The following is a 22,976-nucleotide window of genomic DNA, read 5'->3' as shown; positions in this document are numbered from 1 at the left end:
AACAGCTCGTTTTTTGTGTCAACAGTAAAAATAGGGTTCAATTTGATTCAATTTAACATATTTGTTGCAAAATACAAACTCTCAAAACTATGCCAACCTCGATTCTAAATCCTCTTTACTACTCTACTCAAGCTCAACCCTGTACAAATATTACAAAGTGCATGAGTAAACCCGCATGGAACTCTCGGAAACTGACCCCAGCGCAACTCGCATAAATCTCCATTCGATTCCGAGATCTACTGTGGCCAGTCTAACACAGGTTGTGCAACATTCCTGATGCTGCTCCATCATCATCGTCATCGTCATCAACATTCAGAAATGTGCTCGTTACCGGCAAAAAGTCCTTTGCCCACACAGTCAGTACCTACTATGATCTAGATTCCGAGCCGGCTGTCAAGTGCCAAGCTCGGAAGTGATTCCGGAATCCCCTCCAGTGTGCCACACCGGATGATGCATCAAATCAGCATCAGAATGCAGAGCGGAAAAAAAAAGAATTCTGAGTTGGGGCTAGGGTGGTCCTTGAAGTAATCTTGAACTTTAATTGAGGATTCAATTATGCAGAGCTAATCAAGGAAAAATGTTGAATAGTCTTTTTCGCGTCAACAGTTCTATTTCCGACCATCTCGAGAAGGATCGTCGATGATAAGTAATCCAACAGGATTTTTTTTTGCATTATTCAGCTGTCCGGTCCTGGTTTATCTTGTGGATTCCGAAAAAAGGAGTCCATCAACGTAATCACCGAAGCGACAGCGCGAAGTAATGGAATTTGCTGAATATTTGAAGAGATTAAATCGTACCCAAAGGGGAATTGAATTATTTTTTCCCCAAAGCTGAGGTTATTTATAGCCTCTGCCAGCAAATGAATTAATTTCGCAATGAATTATTCACACCGGTTAATGGAGTCCTTATCGGTAAATCACCATCATAACCGTTTTGAACGCGAGTGTGATTAAACTTCATGGCCAATTTGAATTCCGAGCACCAGTGCAATTGTGTGTCACAGGAGAGAGAGGAAAAAAAGTGCTGCAGCATTGTATGCGCGACTGCACGGCAATCATTCGTATCGGACAAGTGTGAAACACGCACAGAATGTTTCCATTTGGAGAGAGCAGCGATAACTATCGATTCGAGGTTTCAACGATTTTTTTTTGTATTGTATTGAGGAGAGATGGATATTGTGGTTTGTTAGAGTGATCATAATTTAAGATTTTCGTTTGTTTTTTGAATCTTATTGACTTTTTGTTACCTCCTTTTTTGTGTTTTAAAATATTAAACCCTTTCAAAAATTAAATATTTAAGATATTGATTTCGAAAAGATCGGAAATTACGAATTTTTTTAGACACTTTTCTTGTTTTTTTTTAACCTTTCATCCATTAAAGTCACTTTTTAAAAATCGAAAAACTGCTAATATTTCGCTGAAATTAAACATTCGGTGGCTATATTTTGAAATTGGGGCACCTAAACAAAAAAAACTGTAAAGTACTTTTCGATTGCAAATTCAATTTAACACAAAAATTAGATTCAAAAAATGTATGTGAAATTTTTTGTATTTTTCCCAAAATCTTTTTTTTTTCAAAACTTCATAACAAGGCGGGAAAAGTTACAAATTTAATAAAAAAATCAGTAAATATTTTTTTTCCGTGGTTCTACTTTTTTCTTAATCTACAATTTTGCAAAAAAAAAATGATCCGAAAATTTCTTTAAAAGTTAGAATTTTGCGGCCCATGTCGCTATATCATACATCATAAGTTTGTCCTTAGCTGGTCACAAAAAATACAAAATTATAATATTCGAACATTTTCAAGAAAAAGAGATACACTGAGAAAAAGTTTCCATATTTTTTGTGTCACTTTTTATCACAAATGTAAAATGTGAAATATGAAATGTAAAATGTAAAATGTAAAATGTAAAATGTAAAATGTAAAATGTAAAATGTAAAATGTAAAATGTAAAATGTAAAATGTAAAATGTAAAATGTAAAATGTAAAATGTAAAATGTAAATGTAAATGTAAAATGTAAATGTAAATGTAAATGTAAAATGTAAAATGTAAAATGTAAATGTAAAATGTAAAATGTAAATGTAAAATGTAAATGTAAATGTAAAATGTAAATGTAAATGTAAAATGTAAATGTAAATGTAAATGTAAATGTAAATGTAAATGTAAAATGTAAAATGTAAATGTAAATGTAAATGTAAAATGTAAATGTAAAAAATGTAAATGTAAAATGTAAATGTAAAATGTAAAATGTAAATGTAAAATGTAAATGTAAATGTAAATGTAAATGTAAAATGTAAATGTAAAATGTAAAATGTAAATGTAAAAAAATGTAAAATGTAAATGTAAAATGTAAATGTAAATGTAAAATGTAAAATGTAAAATGTAAAATGTAAATGTAAATGTAAAATGTAAATGTAAATGTAAATGTAAATGTAAAATGTAAATGTAAATGTAAATGTAAATGTAAATGTAAATGTAAATGTAAATGTAAAATAAAATGTAAAATAAATGTAAATGTAAATGTAAATGTAAATGTAAATGTAAATGTAAAATGTAAATGTAAAATGTAAATGTAAAATGTAAATGTAAATGTAAATGTAAATGTAAATGTAAAATGTAAAATGTAAAATGTAAAATGTAAAATGTAAAATGTAAAATGTAAAATGTAAAATGTAAAATGTAAAATGTAAAATGTAAAATGTAAAATGTAAAATGTAAAATGTAAAATGTAAAATGTAAAATGTAAAATGTAAAATGTGATATATGAATTATTTATTAGGCTTAATTAATTTTTTAAACTCTTTCTTTAAATCATGTCTTTACGTAGGATTTATTGCAATTACACCAAATTTCATTTTAATCAAAACAAACAATGATGTACAAACATATTACATCATGTATGGTGTAACATTCATACTTTTTTTGAATATCTATCTTTGTTGTTACCTTTAAAACAAAAAGATGTCTTAAAAATGTCATATCTCTTCCAGAAAAAAAGTATGAAATGGTGAATCTTATGTGAATTTGATTACATGATAAATCATGTGCAAAAAAAAGAAAAGAAATATTGTGAATATACAAATCAAGTAGCATACAATTTTACATCAAATTGATTATAACGTCTTTAATCTAAATAAGATTTTACTAAATATCAAAAATAACATATAATTTGTTGCAAATTTACATCAAACTACACTTAAATTTAAATGTTTGATTCCGCAAAAGTGGACATCAACTTCACCATCTTCAAATCGAATCGATGCGTTGAAAATGTAAGTCTTTTCATTACTTTTTTGTTAATCTTTTGAAAATTTATATTTATTCATCACTCTATTGCTCAATCGCCCGGCAATTGCCAAATAAAAAATAAAACCCACTGCAAATCCCAAGTATTGATGACGCTTTACCGAGTGCTGTATGACGGGGGGCCGGTCATAACTTGTGACAACCTTGTGGGGTGAAGGGTGCGGAGGAAAAAACAATTTGTCACGACAAATAGCGCAGAAACAATGTGACTGTGACAAATGATGCTTGTTTGGTTTATTTTGCACCAATCCGTTGAATCGAGTTGCATTTCATGTACAATTAGTGCGAGATTTTTTTCAAACAAATAATAGGGATTGTTTTTTTTTATTGAATTTCAAGTACAACTATACGACTTTTTACAAACAAAGTGGTGACATGTTTTATCCAGCACACCAGTTGATTGCAACATTTTCATTACCATTGTAACAACATACTCCTACACAGTTCATGTTTCCGGAGCATATGCACATTTTCCCACCCCGAACATTGCACCTTGGTTCCTTTCTGTCATGCAACGAGCACAGACAGGAATCACTCTTGGAAAGTGCGGCCGGGCTGCGTTAATAAATCACTTCCTTCTTGTCCCGAAGTCGACAGAACTCTGCCAGATACGATACTTTTGTCATGAATTTGTAATTTTAAACTAGGAAAGTGCGACAAAGGTGTGCACTGTGAAAAAAATGTTTGATTTTTTCAAGCGGGAATCGAACTCGCGACCTTTGATTGCGCTGCGCGCGCTATCCAACTTCGCCATTTCGAGGTTTTCGAGAAATGAGCGCAATTTCGCACGACTTCTCACTGTGCACAAGAGCACAAGACGACAAAGTTCCGTCTCGAGAAAGACAGACAGTTTGTGGTACTTTCTTGAAGATATGATAGCATCACTTTGCTCTGTCTATCACTTTCATCAAAAGGAGACGAAAAACTACTTAAAATTCAATTGCACCTCAGCAGTTTGTTCTTCGTTCGAAAATTTCCCGCTAGAAGGCGATTCTTCAGGGTGAAAAAATCCAGAAACTCGTAAATTTCGACCAATTTAAGCTTCACTGAATCAATTTACCAAAATGCATCGCACTTTTTCACTCCGCTGACCTAGGCCAAATCGGTGCGATAACTGCACTTTCTCTAGAGCTTTTTTCCTCGAAAAAAAAAAAACGGTTTCAAGCTCGTAAAAACGACCGTCTTCGCTTCCTCTTTGGAATCTTATCATTTTTGTGGGTTCATTCCGTTTAAATGTAGCAAAGTGAAGAAAAAAAAGTGAGAAGTTCAGCTCTAATGATGATCATCATAACGATGATGAAGACATCATTCGCTGATGCTCCGCTCCGGCGGGAATTACTCTCGATTTTTCCTCCTCGAGGGGGGGAACAACAATGCTGCCAAAGTCGGTTACTGGAGTGAATCTAAAAATTGTAGAATGCTCAATAAAAAAATATGAATGATGTTTTGAAAGGGTCGTGTAACCGAAATGGCAAACAACTTTCAAATTAAGATTTATTCGTGATTCATAATTTTCCCAGACACAGACCAATCCCGCGAAATGGAATGAATGAATATTTATAAATATTTCTACGCATCTACGGGATTGAGCACTCCTAAAGTGTGCCTCAGCCAGACAACCAGTGAGTGGTATAAATAAAATATTAATCACTGCAACTTTACTGCGTTGATGATGACGGCAGCGGCGGGGTGGAATCTCTAGTCCGGAAAGCATCGACTACACAGAATTTGATGCGAATTTTATACGAGCTGCCAAATTGTAACAAGTTTATTCTGGATGCTTTACAACTTTACTGCTCTTGTTTTTTGTGTTTTTCTTCATTCAGTTTTGGTAGTCTTTGGACTATTTTCAAAGTTATGTATTCTGTTCTACAATATTTGTATGGTACCAAATTATAGGTCCAGAATTTATAAATTACAAAATGCTTTGTACATTATTATAGTTATGCTACTTCCAAAAACTTGCAAATATCAACGAAATTATGGAAATATTTTTTAGTTTCATAACCCAAAATTAAAAATGTGCCCTTTTTGATTTAAATACAAACAATAAACGTTATATAATGTTTTCAAAATAGTTCAAATTATTTTTATATAATTTCTAAAAACAAAAATTAAAAAAAATATAATAAAAAAAAGCTAAGAAAAAGAATTGGGAGGAGGCGAGCGAACTCGAAATAAAATTTCCAATGATCTTAACTCAACCTTCATAACAACAATAAAGCAATTAACTGAAGCATATCATACGGTATGTCCACGCATCCTTCTTCTCTTGCAAATTCTTGGAAATGTGGTTCGTTCTCAGAATCTTCTCTTTAATAATTTGCAATATGGGCAGTTCAGAAATGTACTCTTCTATCGCCAACTCAATTGTATGTTTTAAAACTTAAATTTGAAATTATATTCAAGTGTAGATTAGAAAGGTTCTTTTGAAAATCACGATTTTGTTTTAGATTATATTTTGTTCTAAATAAATCGTCCATCTATAGCTACTAGAACACGAAAGCTCAAAAGTTTGCAATTTTTGTCAACAAGGTTAAACAAGAAAAGAAAAAAAAAATGATAAATAGTAAGAAAATGGGTATTGTTAGAGCGTTACCATTTCTTCTGAATTGTCTTGATCTTAACATCCAACTATGCCAAGTTGATCAGAAAATCTTTTCTCGATGTAAAGATTTTTGAATATTTTCTTAGAGAAACTAATAAGTAAAAATAACTTTCTTGGACAAATAAGAAAATGCAACTGCTCATTTTGTTTATTTTTTTTTTGTTTTCAAAATTTAACATTAATTTCCGCAAAATTTATTTTAACTTGTTTTGTAACATAATTTGTAATATTGTTTTTAATACTCAATTATTACTACTCGAAAATTGTATGTTTATCCCTTATCAAGAATTTGGCGTCCATGTTTTATTTTTTTTGTGACATGATTTTTGACAATTTGTAGTTTGAAATAAAATAGTTGCTTTCGCAATTTTTAACTTTGTACTATTTGATATGGATGAAACATTGCCCATATACATTCTCAATGTAAAAAAATAAGCAAATTTTGCATCATAAGTTTTCCAGACAAGTCTACATACAATTTTGCTGAGTAGTCATTCAAAATGGGTACGTAAATATATGAAAATCTGTATCTCGAGATGGGATTTTCTGATCGATTTGGTGTCTTCGGCAAAGTTGAAAACTTGAATTGGATTTGTTCAGAAAAAAATAATTACACTTAAAAAAATACTAATTTCTTTATTTAATTATTTCCTACTAAAAGTTGATTTTTAATATAAGCAGTTCTCTACGGAATCGGTCTTTTTTCTTTAATTTTGATTTTTGTATTTTTTAATCCGGCTGAAACTTTTGTGGTGCCTTCGATATGCCCAAAGAAGCCATTTTGCATCATTAGTTCGTTCATATAATTTTCCATACAAATTTGGCAGCTGTCCATACAAAAATTATATGTGAAAATTCAAAAATCTGTATCTTTTGAAGGAATTTTTTGATCGATTTGGTGTCTTCGGCAAAGTTGTAGGTATAGATATGGACTACACTGAAAAAAATGATACACGGTAAAAAAAAATTTGGTGATTTTTAATTTAACTTTTTGTCACTAAAACTTGATTTGCAAAAAAACATTATCTTTAATTTTTTTTATATGTTTTAGAGGACATCAAATGCCAACTTTTCAGAAATTTCCAGAATGGGCAAAAAATCTTTGACCGAGTTATGATTTTTTGAATCAATACAGATTTTTTCAAAAAATCAAAATATTGGTCGCAAAAATTTTTCAACTTAAGTTTTCAAATAGTATAGTTGTAGTTTTTCATTTTTTTTAAATAAGTACCCATGTTGCCCACCTTTGTAAAAAATATTTTTGAAAAGCTGAAAAAATTCTCTATATTTTGCTTTTTAGAACTTTGTTGATACGACCCTTAGTTGCTGAGAAATTGCCATGCACAAGTTAAAAAAAAACAGGAAAATTGATGTTTTCTAAGTCTCACCCAAACAACCCACCATTTTCTAATTTCGATATCTCAGCAACTAGTGGTCCGATTTACAATGTTAAAATATGAAACATTCGAAATATTTTCAAAAATTTAAAATCAGGACTAACATTTCAAACGGCCCAAACATTCAATATTACGCCTTTTTGATATGTTAGTCTTGATTTTACATCGAAAAATGAAGTTGAAAAATTTTTGCGGCCAATATATCGATTTTTTGAACCAATCTGTATTGATTCAAAAAATTCATACTAATTCTCTAAGAAAAGCAATCAATTAATGATTTTTTTGTGAATTTCCTTGTCAGCAACACTTTACATTATTTATATCTCTTTGTTTACGCACATTGTCCATCTAAAAAAAAGTGACAGGCCATTTTGCGACGTGTGATGTTACACTTGTACACTTGCAAGTGTAGTAGTGAAAATGATGTTCGGCCGAATAATCAAGATCATGTTTTTTTAGCTTCCTTTTACCGATATTTCGTGCGCGAGAGAGGAGAGCCAAGTTCCTTTCGATTTTTTTTCTCTTGATGAACGTTCAAAGATTTTCTTTTGATGATGATCCTCCTATCGCTGCTTACATTAGTCAAAATTTAGCATGAATTTTCACAAAATTAATGTTAGCTTGTTCTGTCATTTATTTTTGCATTAATTTTTTTAAACTCTCGAATTTTTCGACTCGAAAATGATCACAAATTCGCGGTCCATGTTTGATTTTTTTTGTCAAGCAGTAGGTAATGTTTCAACATTCTATAAGAATCACGACTTAAGACAATTTGTAGTTTGAAATAGTGATTTGATAGAAATTTGGTGATAAAGGAAGTCCAATGATAGTCTAAATCGATTCAACAAATAAGTATAAATTTCATGTATTTCGAATGTGAAATTACCAAAGAGTGCCAGTTTTTCATAAAGAAAAAAACATATTAGAAAATATGCGTTTTTGTAACTGTGGTACATAGCTTGAAGCGTATTAATGTTGTGGATCGATGATGCTTTTTAATCTTTCTGCATTTTTAACAGAACGCATTGCATGAAGACATGCATGTCAGTATTCAAACACAAAGTTAACTTTTCATTTAGATTAAAAAAATACAGCAAAAGGGCCATCCATAAACCACGTGGACACTTTTTTGGGAATCTTTTACCCCCCCCCCCCTTCGTGGACAATTGTCAATACAAAAAAAAATCTTTTTTGTATGGATCGTGGACAATCGCCATACCCCCCCCCCCCTAAAGTGTCCACGTGGTTTATGGATGGTCCCAAAACAAACTGCTTGATTTAATTCTACAGCACTCTTATCCCTTAAAATGCAACCGTGCTTTCCGCGAACTCTTAACTTAACGACAGCAAATATAGCCTCGAACTCTGAAGTTAACATCGCTCCGTCTCGTTTTATTTTTGTGTACTTTTCCCAACTTTACTACAAGATTACCAGACACAAACACACTCACATAGTACACTCTTATTTAAATTTACCCATCTTATTCTGATGCGGCTGCAAGTATGCTTGTTTACATTTAATTACAACTGTGAGAGTTGAAATAGCTATCTGGAATTCTGAAAAAAAGATGGCTTTTATGGTGTGGTTTGCGAAAAGAATCCTGCCAAGCTCTTACGTTGAGTGCAAGACTGGAATTTTACTGCTCTTATCTAATGAGAGGAGAGGGTGGTCTGGATAAGATAAAGAGTGTTGTTTTTGTTGTTGATTTTAATATAGAAATGCATTTTGCCTTACACTTGAGACGCGAGACATGGACAAATTAGTAATGATGAAGTATTTTTTTGACTTTATAGTAATGATGATAATAATACTTTTAAATGCACTAAAATCAAAACAGAAAAAGTTTTACACCGAAAAAAAATAATTTTCTATCCACTTTTGCCAACCCAAACGATCCACCATGAGTAGAATACAAATATTTGTTTGTTTAGTCTAACTCACGTGTCAAATTTCATATGAAACGAAGCGTTTTGAGTTGCTTTTACTCGAAAGTTGATAAACACTCTGGAAAATTACCGCATTAAATTGTTTTAATTGGCAGTACAAAGTACAATTAAGGCTTCACAAAATACACAAAACTGTACTGAAAGGAAATTAAGCTCCTTCAGTTGAGATTTACTGAATTCACTGTAATCAGTGGAAAATTCAAGTTGAAAAATAAAAGCCAACTAACGAGAGAGCAAAGACATGAACGCAGTGGTTGTGGAAACAATAATTTTCCACACACGCAAACGTGTTTTACACTAATAGGGTGCTAGCCGCGATTTTGTGCGATAATTAAGTTTACTCGCTTTCCCGCCTTCGCCGAAAAAAAGTGGGCCCTCCAAAAACAACGTAATTTGGTGTCTTGAATTAAATTTTACATTGTGCAGTTTAAAAATTTTGTTTAACAAAATTAAAGATGCAAAAGATATTGTATTTTTAACAATTTTAAAATAACAAAAAACGTAATTTAGGGACGTCCCACCCAACCTGACCGGCCCAAAAATTGTCCGCTCGTGGAAAATGGGCAGTTTGGAAAATGAAAATGCCTATAATCACTACAATCACCGAATGTGATGGTGCTGATGATAGTAATAATAACAATAACGAATTCGTGTTGGCCGCCGGTCGAGCCGTGATTTATGACTTTTTGATAAGTTTTTGGTGATGGACAGAGCGCGCCTTCCGGTGTTGGCAACCTCAAATTTTGTGGGTAATTATTTATTAGTGTGCACGAGACGCGCGCGCGTGTCTTTTATTAGCCTTTAAAATGAGAGCGTTTTTTTTTTCTCTCGCCGTTTTCAAGAGAGATAATTGCAACTGCTGGCTGTGACTGTGGTCGTGGTTTGTGCAAACAGCTGATAAAAATGTTATTTTATTTCGGCTTTACGCGTTTGGGACAGAGATGTTCGGCCGAACAAATCTGGGCGCTGGAAAAAAAGCAACAGCAAAAAAAAAAAAAATAGATAAAGCATAAGCTAAGGGTTGGAGCAAAACAGACTGAAAGAAAACTTTCGTTTTGATTAGGGTCGTAATTTTGCCATTTCTCGCCATTTTTTCGAGAGGGAACATAAGTATCGTAATAAAAATGTTTGAGTTGAGATTTTGCAGATAGTTAACAGAAATCCCAAGTTTGGTGCTGATCTGACCATCCCTCTTTTTATGGCACCGCCCTCTTTTTTGACGATTTTCTAAAAAACTCTTTTTTTTCTTTTAATCATAACTTTGCAAACACTGCAAATTGTCCAAGGAATTCGATAAAAATAAAATTTTAACCCTTAAATGCCCACTAATATTATATTTTAACGTTTTAAGTATTAAAATTCAATTTTGACCTGTTCCTTATATTTTTATTTAATTTATGTTATAACCATCGTGTTCCCCGGACAATTTTACATAATAATCAATGTAGACTTCTAACTAAAATGAACTATTAGCGAGATACAACGATTTTACAGAAAAAATAGTATAATTTGCGCAGCACATGGTGTACTTTCCAACAAAAGAGATGAATCCCGCATAGTTCGGTTTCTTTATGTTAGAAACTTATTTCGGATTTGAATCATAGGACAGAGTGCAGCGCAAAATCAAACTTTTTTCAGTAAAATCGCTGTATCTCGCCAATAGTTCATTTTAGTTTGAAGTCTACATTGATTATTATGTAAAATTGTTTGAAAAACTCGATGGTGAAAAAATAAAACAAATAAAAACATAAGGAATAGCATAGCATAGCATAGCATTGGTGTCTACCCGTAGCTGCTACTTCGTTATTGACCAGGACCCCCAAAAATTGCTCCGTGGACCACAGATGAAAAGTAGGAACCAATCATCACCCCTTCGCAATTTTCAAAGATCCCTATCATGCTGATCAATACCGACGCCGGCCACGACCAGTGGTAAGACACGGGGAAGTGGATGGGAATGTTAGTCCGATACTTGAGTGATGGGACCGCCAAATCGACTGCGTCTCCGACAAAGTATCACATGAGTTTTGAGGGGTTAGTAAGATGGGTATGAGGTCAGGATTCACTGTGGTAGGTGATGCGACCATGAGCAATTTGTTTATGGGTTGAAATTTTAAAAATCTTAGGCAGCCGGCTGCGGAAAGATACCTATCTAGGGATTTAAATATAGTATTAATTCGACCGCGATTCTCCAGAAATTCTCCGTCGGCGTGCCTTCCGATCAACGGTGATGTAGGAAGGGCTTCATTCATTAAAATTATTTTATATCATACGCCTTAAAACATATCCGTCGACGTGCCTTCCGATCCTTGATGATATGGAAAGGACTTAATCCAGCAATACGACTTGCTTGTCTCAAAAAACACAAATCGAATCGTTTCTATCTAAACCTATATAAAGAGAACAAAAATAAAATTCATCGGCCAACGAACGCGCGAACAAAAAATAAATGAAAAAAAGAAGAAGAAATCCAATCCAGTGTACACAAATAGCGACACAAAAGAGACGGAAAATAACACAAAAAAACAGGACTGCGCGTCCCACAAGCACCGCACTGCTGATGCCATTGTTTAATTATAATTACCAATCACCCCATGCACTCGAACAGCGACACAAAAGAGACGGAAAATAACACGAAAAAAAAAACAGGACTGAGCCTGACACCAAAAGAACAAACTTTTTCTTGGAACAAACTCACCGGGATTCTGCGAAGAAGGCATCACTGAATTAGTTCCGCCACCAACCACCGTCAAACGTAATGGCGTGGTGGCTGACACACCGGCACAAAGCGTCGATGAACTGTCACCTTTCGTCGCACCGTCAGCTCTTCTCTCTCACATCTCACTCCAGTTTTCAAGCCCGCTGTAATCCAAGATGCACGAACTCACACAGACCCAAGTAGAGAGCATCAAATAAAAACATAAGGAATTGGTCAAAACTGGGGACAAAAAAATAACGCTAAAAATTGAAATGTAAATTGAAAAAACTTGAACAATCTGTCGAAAACTTTTTAGGATTTAGAATATATTTTTATTCAAAAGGAGCTTTGTTTTGCTTTTTGAAAATTTCAAATTTTCGGACCTTACATTAAAAACTGACGCAACACATTAGAAAACCCAATATTTTTATGAATTTATTGATATTAGGAAACTTTTTGACAGCAGCATGTCTGTTGCAATGTATTTATTATTTTGTGAAACTGTTTATTATAAAACATTAAAAATTCGGCTTGAATTTTGTTAGTCCATGGCCGAGAGACAAAAACTTTTATTTAAATTTATACCAGTCAAAAATAAAAACAAAACTTCACTTTGCGAAAGAAAATTTCTTTAAAAAAAATGACATTTAAAAATTTATTTAAAATTGGCCACGCGAAATGTAATAATTTTTTACTTTTAAAAAATCCTTTGATAAAATCCATACCAAATTTTGCTTTGTTTAATCGATAATAAGAGCATGATTTATTTATGTGACGTTTGGGAGATTTTTGAATTTTATTTAAAAAAAACACAAATAAACCTTTTCATTGCGAAAATCAATGATCAATTTTAACGTTAACCATTTTTATTGCAAATTATGAAAATTGAGGTTTTTCGAACAAATAATTTGTTTAAATAAATCTGAGATTTTTACAAATAATATGAACAATAAGTAGTTCCAGGAAGAATTCGGTTTTGTTTGTATGGGACCATCCATAAACCACGTGGACACTTTTTTGGAAATTTCAAATACTGTGTTAAATAAAAAATTGAGCTTGTGAAATTGAAACATTTTTAAGTAAACCGGATCAACTTGCTCCGTTTACTATAACATAATTTTGACCATTTGAAAAGCATGATTTGATTTTAAATAAACATGAAAATATTTTAATAGATAAAATTACAAAATATCAATATTTTATTGAAAAAAAAAAATCTACATTGAAAATTGGTTACTTCTGTTGGACGTTTTATTGTTGACTCTCAGAAAACCTAATTTTTCTGTTTGTTTTTCTATAAGAGGCTGTATCTCAGTAATGATTGGTACAGTCTTAAATGTTTTATAGCACATTTATAAAAAAAAATACTAACCATTCGAGAAAAATATGTTCCGCGATGTTCAAACTTGATCATGATGGGTAAAAAAATGAAATGATAAGCCGTTATTTAACAATTTTTATGAAAAAGGTGTTCTAAAATGCATTAGGCTGGTACAAATATTTTTAAAAGTTTTTGTCACCAGAAAGACCATAATTTTAAATCAATAAATTAAGTCAATAATTTTAGATTTTGACCATATTTTATTATTTTGCAAAAATCATTATCAAAAAAAGTCATGAGTTTGGTCAAACTTTTTTTTTTCGAAATATGAAATTTATGATTATGTTGAATAAATCCAACAATTAGAAACAACCCAAAATGATCGTCATTAGTAATAAAACGGATACCTGATAAATACTGTTCTGTACAAGTTCTGGACGAATTGCTGGCCCAAAATTCTTAGAATTCGTACTTCTACTTTTGATACAATTTGATATCTCCATTTACAGCTGGGTTATCAACATCAAGTGTTGATGGCAAATAAAAACAGCACCACGAGCATTTGATAGCTTTGTAGAAGTCTTATCAGCTCTTTCTCGCTATAGTTTAGAAACCTTTGCGTAAGTTTTTGATTATCTGTTGAATTCTAGTAATTCTCAAATACTTGCGGTTCTCCGGAACATGCGTTACTTCCTGGAAAGAACTTGTTTACGATATTTTAACACCATCTTAAACAATCCCAAGAATTCCGGATCCACTTCGTTCCATGACCCTGTTCAACTTTTCCTTCACCAAGATTTTCCCAGAAGATCACATTCAAAACACACAGTCAGCTTCTTTTCCATTTCTCCGTTCAACACGTGACTCACGGTGATTGATATCCTTCTTCATATTCAGTTTTCCTCGCGTTGACACCGTCCCTTCATCAACACACACTTAACTCCAAAACTTTCACAACCTTATCACGGCCAAACTTCCTGTATAAAACTGATAACAACACCCTCATCCGGAATCCCGGCTTCACCGTAAAAAGCCAATCCGGATTTTCACCAGTTTCGCTTAATTTTCAGCCATAAATTGTATCACCCTTATCACACAGCGCCAACTTGGATCAACTTCAGTGACAGCTTTTTCTTGCTTGTGTTGATATCCCAAGTTAATAAACGATTACGTAAGAACTTCCACCCGCAAGGCGGTCGATCTTGACCTTCGTCAGCCGAAACTTTCCAAACACTGATGACCCCCTCTCCGTCCAAACAAAAAAAATAAGTATGCAAAAATCTTCCAAAGAAAACGGGTTCACTGCGCGGTCAAAACTCTCTCGCCGAATAAGCCACTTACATCCGCGCGAGATGCAGCCGGTCCTGCGTGGACAGATGCTCGACCTGAGCCATCTCGGAAACTAAATCGGCATGCTCCATTTTGCTGATATCGAGGCTCGACTTTCGACCAATGATGGTTGCCGAGTTGCTCTTCTTCCGATGGTGATGATGATGATGATGATGGCGATCGGGGGCCGCCGCGGAACTGCTAATTGCCTCCGACGCCGCCGTAGTTGGTGGTGTTGGTGGCTGTGGTGCTGCTGGCCAAGATCCGCTGCTGGAAGCCGTTGCGTTGCGGTGTAGATGTGTCGATGACGGTTGATGATGGTCGGTCTAGTTCGGCCGTAGCGCAGGTCGTGTTCAATATCTGTGGCGCGAGCGCGATGCCGAGTCGTCCACTACTCTCACTCGAGAGGGGTGGTTCTCTGGAGAAAAAAGAAAAGGTAGAAGAAATTAAAATATTTGAAATATTAGTTTGCCTCTTTAAATATTTAACAGAGTTTAAAAAAATATTGATATAAAAAATGCAAATGCAGTCGAGACTCGATTATCAGCAGGCCTTGGAAAATTTTCACTTCGAATAATCCAATCAGAAAAAAATCTTTGTCTTATTTTTGATCTTAATATGACCCCTAAAACGTCCCTGATCGCATAAATGTCCCATATGCATTTTCATCGATTTCGAGTTTTTGATGCAGTTTGGTTCAAAATCGTGTGCTCTTTCAAAGAACATCCAGTACTTTGTTCTAGAAATCAGGAGGAAAACCAGTTTTTTTTTGTGAAAACTTTACACGTAGCCTTATGTATGGTACAAACTTCAAATGCGTTTTTCCATAGATTATTAATCAAGTAGATGTCCCACTTGGAAGTTGCTTCATATACCCAGTTGGCGACATCCCTTTAGCGCTCTGCGCGCCACCACAGTCAAGTTACAGGTACTAAATTGCTAAACAAAATCGTAGCACTCTATGACTCTATGGACTTTCCAAACGTTTATTGACAACTGTCATTCTTTTTGTGAAAAAAAATGGTGATGGTAGCTGCGAGCCAGATTCACCGAAAGCAAAATGTCCTCGAGAGGCGTAAATATGGTCCAGAAATCAACACCACGGTACCAATGGCTGGTGCGATCACCGGAAAAAGAAACCAGAGTTGTTCAGCAAGCCAACTACTCGGACTAACACGGTCAAGCATTTTGATTTGACGACCATTTATCGGATGATGAGCATGGACAAGCATAACCGACTTCCCACGTTTCGCCGATCAAAAGGATTCATAGCGTTGAAGGGTTGATATGCTTAATGAAGGGCCGAAAGTTGAAGGCGAAAATTACGATAAAGTGAAATCACCGATTCTCTGGATGATAAGGCTGCTGTCCGCGGTTCTCACCTCCTCTGTCGTGTGCTCAACATCCTAACCCAGCCCCGTTCTTGGCGGAGAACTATTCTATCCTCGATCGTATCCCAGTTCTCAACCAAGTTGAATTCTGAAATCGTGAAAAAAAAATGTGTACTTCAATGCTAATAATAAAGCGTGTATATTTTTTTTTTTATTTTCTCAAATGTTAATTATACATTAATCTTCATTGTGCTGTAATGCTGGAACAAAACATCGTATGACTTAATACACTGTTCCAAAACGGGATTCCAAGGAGAACCGCAGGAGAATCTTCCATGATGGAGATCAGCATTTTCGTTGAGAACGCTGTACTGATTCGTGTCCGTTCAGGTATAGTTGGAAGCATCCGGTTTACCCCTTCCGGATTCAACGATATTCCATTTTCACCGTCACCATATTCATTTTTCCGGGAAATCACGAGGCTGTGAAAAGCAAAAGAAGCTTTTTAATGAAGGATTTTTATGTTCAGCTTTGTTAAATTTACCTGACTTATTTAAGTAGAGCAAAGCAAGTTAAACATTAATACATGTGTTGCCACAGCGAACCTGTTTCGACGTTGCCTCATCAATTAGCAGACTAGATTTTTCCTAACACGATCAAACATTTGCAAAGTCACGAGAGTTTTGACATTTCTTGGAACAGCTTTTGCCAATCAAGAGTTGCTTGGATATATCCACTGAGCATTGAACTGAAACTGGGGAGGATTTTTTTTTCAAACTTTCCCAAAGGGTAGATTAGTACCTGTGAATTGCCACCAGGGGTAATTTTAGCGTGGCGGTAGTGTCGCCAGTCCCAACAGCGGAGTGGCGTATCTATATATATTTAGTCTATGGTTTTTCTCAGCTTGCTGTTTTTGCATATGGAACAATTATGCGAACATGGGCAGTAAACTACTCTTATGTGATTTAGAATTTTTAAATCTTAGATGGCGGCCAAAACGGCGGTGATGAATTATTGTGAAAAAGCATTTTATAATTTTTTGGGCAATAAACAGTGTTGAAAATCTGGCGACTATGATTAATTTTGCGATTAATCGCTGCCTGTTACACCCCACGAATAAGACTGCTGAGAATAATCTTTATTCTCAAATTGCCACGACTAGCTGTCATTCGTCAAGAGTGCTGTCGATGATTGTAACAACCCATGACTGCTGGCAGTAAAGGGGCAAGATTGGATCTTGATCGCAGCAAGTTGATGACTAAACCCAATCATTTTAATTTTTATTCGTCTCTGCCACACCCAGCGATCAAGTGGCAGTCAGGAAAAACGAGATCAAAGCATACTCAGAGGGGCTTTCTTCAGGCAATCATTATTCGCTCGAAGAGATTTTTATTCAACCTTGGCAATAAACCGTTCAAATTTGACTGGAATGGATGTTAAAAGTAAGAAAATAAACAATATTATTTGTACGTGATTCGATTATCCGAAGTGTTACCTTCGGGTAATCAAGAAATCATTTTTCTGTTTATAAACAATGTATTTTTTTAAAGGATTTCTGATCCAGTTGGGAAACCGATGAAATTTGGCACCGAAAATTCTAAATAAAAATCGATTTAAAAATCTTCAAAAAAGAAAACCAAGTTTCGCATTACCGTATTATTTCACAATTTTAAAGTTTATTTTTTTATTTGGATGAAACTTTGTCTTCTTTTATTTATTTTTTGAATTAAAAAAAATCTTTTCAAAAGCTTGATTTTAATTTTTAAGAATTATTTTTATTAAAAAGATTACAAACGTTTTATATTTTAACATTAAAAATCGATCCACTGATATTAAAAAATTCTATTTTAAAGACGAAATTTTTTAAAGTTGTCATAACCGTTCGAAAAAAATATTTATATCAATGGCCATTCATGTGCAGGGTTGCCAGAATAAAGAATAATCATTTTACATTTTCTGACAAATTTGAACATTTTTTTTTCAAATGTACAAGTTAAATTAAAAACAAAAAAAAAATATTTTAATGAAAGTATAAATTAAGATTATTACAAGAACATTCGCCTGCCGGATTTTTTTTCGGTACTTGGCCAGATTTTGTCAGAACTGGCAACCCTACTCCTGGGCACTATTTAAAAAACGGATTACTACATTTTTTTTATATTAAATCAAACTTAAAGAGGGCTTAACTCGAAAACGGTGCGCTTTATCAAAATTCCTGTGAAGCAAAAAAATGCGAGCTATTTTTTCCAAAAAAAAACATATATTTAAAAAAAAATCATAATTCGGCGGAAAAGTTTCGGATTAAACATATAATTTCAAAAATGTAAAAATACGGATTCTTGGGAACTGTGTTTTTTTTTAATTAAAAATTCATGAAATATCTGATCCCTTGAGAAAACAAATAACCCAGTTTTGGGACCATCCATAAACCACGTGGACACTTTAGGGGGTGTATGGCGATTTTCCACGCTCCATACAAAAAGTTTTTTTGAATGGACACTTGTCCACGAGGGGGGGGGAGGGGGGTGAGATTTCCAAAAAAGTGTCCACGTGGTTTGTAGATGGTCCCTTTAAAATAGAGTACAAACATTTTCATTTGCATTTAAATACGGTCCAAAAGTTGTTGATATATCGTCTTTTGAAAATTGCGGGATTTTTGTATTTTATATTATTATTACACAATCACCATAAATTCAAGAATCTTTGAAGTAAAATCCTAGAACATTAACTGAACTCTAACAAAACGAATTTCGGAAGTATTAATTTATACCCTTTTTTAATATAATTTGAACACAAATTTGAAAAGAAAGTAAAACAAAACATAAAAATGTGTTAATTGACAAAATTTTTGAACCATTACTACATCACTGCAGCTTTGCCAACGACAAGAAATCGAAAAAGAAGTAAATTTTCATAATTTTTCAATAAATTGATGTAAAATGTAAAATGTAAAATGTAAAATGTAAAATGTAAAATGTAAAATGTAAAATGTAAAATGTAAAATGTAAAATGTAAAATGTAAAATGTAAAATGTAAAATGTAAAATGTAAAATGTAAAATGTAAAATGTAAAATGTAAAATGTAAAATGTAAAATGTAAAATGTAAAATGTAAAATGTAAAATGTAAAATGTAAAATGTACAAACACTATTTTTTCACAGAGACCCACTCGCACTTAGGTCTTTTATTATCTTTGGAGAGCCGAGATCTTCGGACTTGGTCAGAGGCGCTTCGTGTCGAAGTCGTACTCTTGGTCGTGATCTTCACCTGTGTATGCGTTTTCGGAAGTCACGCTCGGAATCGCACTGACAGAGCGACGCCGTTGCACACTAATTGCATTAGCACTTCCACCAGTTTGAAAGTCGTCGTCGTCGTCGATGGCTTAGCGATAGATAACCGCGGCAGTTGACGGGGACCGAGACCGAGTCCGAGGGGACGGCCACTCCGCCATGATCGCTGGTCGCATCTTAATTGCTGCTGGTGGGGCCGATTTTTCGCGCCAAAGCGCCAATTGATCCCCGATCGGACAAACCGGCGCACAGTTCAAATCAATCTGGGGAAGGAGAAGAAGTGAAGGAGAAATGTGTGAATTGAGGAGTTGGATGATTGAGAGCAAACACAGCTTAAATATGAAAATAATAAAAAATATAATTAAAAATTTACAAGAGAAATATAAAAACAAAATCTTTTTAATTTAACAGAAAAGCATTAAGTAATTGTGAATCGAAAAGAAGATGGCTTATACGCCATTTTTGTTAACAAACCAATTAAGGAAAGAAATCTCAAATTTGAGCCGGGCGTTGGCGCGAAGTCACGAAAACGAAACCTTTCAATTCAAGATGATTTTGTATTGGATGATGGAAACAAATGATGTGCGATACAAATGATTGGCAGCAAGATCGTGCACGCGCGAGATTGGTTTGTTTGTGAATTGACGGTGATGATGGTGGCAATAGTTAATTATTTTGAGTGAGGGCTGATGAGTTTAGTGCCAAAAGATGATGGGAACGTTCAGTATTTTGAGCACCTTTTAAAGGAAAATTATAAAAAAATATTAAGTATAGATAAAAATTATATAGCTTTATCATTAATCACTCAAAACATGTAAAATAATTAGAAAACAAATTAATGATTATCTCATAGCACTCTCCTCTCTTAGGAAATTTTCTTTAGCATAAATAGTTTTTTTTCCCTGTATTGAAGCATGGGCTGAGCCGTTGTAGAAAAACAACGAGAAAAGCTTTGGAAAAGAACCCAAACAACTTAGCACGTCCACGGATAACGTGGAAAGGACAAACGATGAAGCTTTTCTTTTCTTTTTCATAAGTTTGTTATTTTATTTAAATTATCTCAATTTTAGGAGCTTTTTTCATCCGTCCGCAAAAAAAAACATCTCAGACAATCCGGCTTTTACTACCAAGTTTCAACTTTCTTGCCACCCACACGACAGACGTGGTGACTGGAGTCTGCACGTTCAGTAAAAAAAAAATAGATTTGGATTTAATTCATCCAAACAAAAAAAACAGCATTACCGTGATGATTGTGAAAAAACTACATTGATTCAAATATATACAGAATTAAACTTTTTAAGATTTTTTTTTAAATTATTTTACTCAAATCTACATTATTGTGCTAATAAAAGTGATCCCCTAGTCGTTGTTGAGGGGGGTGGGAAACCGCTGTCAAAGACATAATATCCCAGCGAACCAAACTTCAAAGTTGGAGTAACTAGTCGAGGTTGGAGGTGGTAAGCGATATTAATTAAGCTGGTTATGACAAGCTAATTTGCTAAAAGATATAATCTGCTCAAAGTTGTTCAATTTCCTAGATTTGCCAAAGTAATTTAAAAGTTAGGCTTTGAAGCAGATATTTTATTTAAGATAAGATCGAAATAAATAGAATGTTACACACTTTTTGCAAAGTTTCGAAAATAGCTTTCGAATGAAAGCTTAACTTCATAGATTTGGCAACACTGGTAAGTAATATAAGCATATAAAAGAATCATTTAATTTTCCATGACCAAGTGTAGGAAAATTGGTTCAAAATGTCTTTCGGAACCACATTTTCACAATTTTCGAAAAAAAATTTAATTGTTATAGAATACTTTTTTCGAAACCACATTGTCACATCGTACCTCATTCGAAAAAAAAATCCAATAAGTTATTTAGTTTGATAAGTGTGTTTAGATTATACTAGACTGTTTAGACAGTTTAAGAATATATTTTTTCTTGACTAGGTGCAGTAAACTCCAATTGAAATTACTTCCAGAGTCACCTTTTTGTAAAAATTTAAAAATGTATTGAAAGAACTTTTTTGGAAACTTTTCAAGTCTGGCAACACTGTATGAAAAATCGTAACTTTACAATAAATTCAAAACAATTCGTTATCAGATGCAGTAAATTTAATCGGAAATTATGTTTACATCGTTAAAGGTTGTTAACGATAAAATTATCGAGGGTCGATAACGTAAACGATAGTTCTATCGGTATCGTCGGGACAATAACGATAATCTATCGTTATCGTTATTTCGATAGTTTTCGAAATAACGATAACGGCGATCATCTTATCGCCGATTATGGACGATAACTCATTTTTAAATTCTTTCTGAAATCGATTAATTCAACCATATCATGTTATATTTTCAATGCTTTCACTAAGAACATATTTTATGAAAATCAAGTAAGTTTCAAAGTAAAATATGTACTCAAAATTGTTCACAAAATACCGTATTTTTCAGAAGTACTCAAATTTTCAATATGGATATCAAACGAAGCGAAATTTGGTTTGCTTTTTCACAATAATATAAATATATTTTTTGAAAATATAATAATTTTCACAAATTAATGTATTTTTCCGAAAATACAGAAAAAATCTAAATATGCAATATGGGAATCAAAAAAAGCGAAACTTTGCTTGCTTTTTTCACTTAGTTACAGTTTTTTAAATACTAACATTTCCACAATTCACCGTATTTTTTCTAAAATAAATTAAAATGTGCAATATATGGGTATCAAACAAAGCAAATTTTGTTTTGCTTTTTCACATTGAATTTTTTTTTTTTGAAAATACAAAAATAAACACAAAATACCGTATTGTCTCGAAATTACTCAAATTTTCAAAATATGCAATATGGGTATCAAAAGAAGCGAAATTTTTTACGCTTTTCACTTACTTCAAGCTTTTTTTTAAATACTTAACTTTTCACAAAAAAGCGTATTTTTTCGAAAATACTTGAAAATTCTGAATATGCAATATGGGTATCAAACGACGCAAAATTTGAGTATTTAAAAAAACTCTAATACAGTGAAAAGTATACAAAACTTCGCTTCGTTTGATACCCATACCGCATATTTAGATAATTTGAGTATTTTCGAAAAAATACGGTAATTTGTGAAAATTGTGGTGTTTAAAAAAGCTCATATAAATTGAAAAAGCATACGAAATTTCAATTCGTTTGATACCCATATTGCAAATTATGAAAATTAGAGTATTTTCGAAAAATATTGTATTTTGTGAAAATTTTAGTATTTTACAAAAATATTTTGATAAAGTTAAAGAAACATACAAAATTTCACTTCGCTTGATACCCATATTACAAATTTTGAAAATTTGTAATACAGCTTTATAGCTAGATCAAATATTTTTTTCCAAAGCCCACAACCTAAAAAGAACACAAAGTCACGTCACCGCTCAATTAATGACACTTGGCTATGCATTCACGTGTGTGACCACGTGGGGGCCCAAACGTGGTTCATCGTGTGAGAAGGGCCCATTTCTCATTCCCTCCTTTTAGCCGGCCCTTTAGCCCGATGAAAGGGGAAATCCCTTTAATTTCCCGACGTCGTCGTCGTCGTCCTCGATGAAAAGTAGGTGAAAAGGTGAAGAAACTTTCGTGACGTTATAAATGGGTCTGAGGGAAAATGGAATTTAAAAGTGGGTTAAAAAGGCTTGCATGACGTGTTTGCTACGAGTCCTTTTAAACGGTGACGTTCCAGTTCAATGGAGTTTTCTCGACTTTTTTTTCTAGAGAGTTCACTGG

The 22,976-nt window shown here is 33.5% G+C and overlaps 1 protein-coding gene across 9 annotated transcripts in view; it reads right to left on the bottom strand.

The window, feature by feature from the left end:
• LOC6052639 (protein phosphatase 1 regulatory inhibitor subunit 16B) overlaps positions 1-22,976 on the bottom strand; it is a 224,324-nt gene that overhangs the window by 74,757 nt on the left and 126,591 nt on the right. For 8 of the 9 annotated variants that reach the window (XM_038252239.1, XM_038252237.1, XM_038252242.1 and 5 more), the window contains 2 exons: positions 19,205-19,490; positions 14,620-15,025 (listed from right to left, as the gene is read on the bottom strand). In XM_038252239.1, coding sequence (XP_038108167.1) covers positions 14,620-14,699 — 80 coding nt within the window. In that variant the 5' untranslated portion in view covers positions 14,700-15,025; positions 19,205-19,490. The remainder of the gene's footprint in view (positions 1-14,619; positions 15,026-19,204; positions 19,491-22,976) is intronic. The other variant, XM_038252241.1, reaches the window with a different exon arrangement.

Source organism: Culex quinquefasciatus, chromosome 2, assembly GCF_015732765.1.
Source record: "Culex quinquefasciatus strain JHB chromosome 2, VPISU_Cqui_1.0_pri_paternal, whole genome shotgun sequence".
Classification (NCBI taxonomy): domain Eukaryota; kingdom Metazoa; phylum Arthropoda; class Insecta; order Diptera; family Culicidae; genus Culex; species Culex quinquefasciatus.
This window is presented reverse-complemented; position numbering and strand designations above follow the sequence as displayed.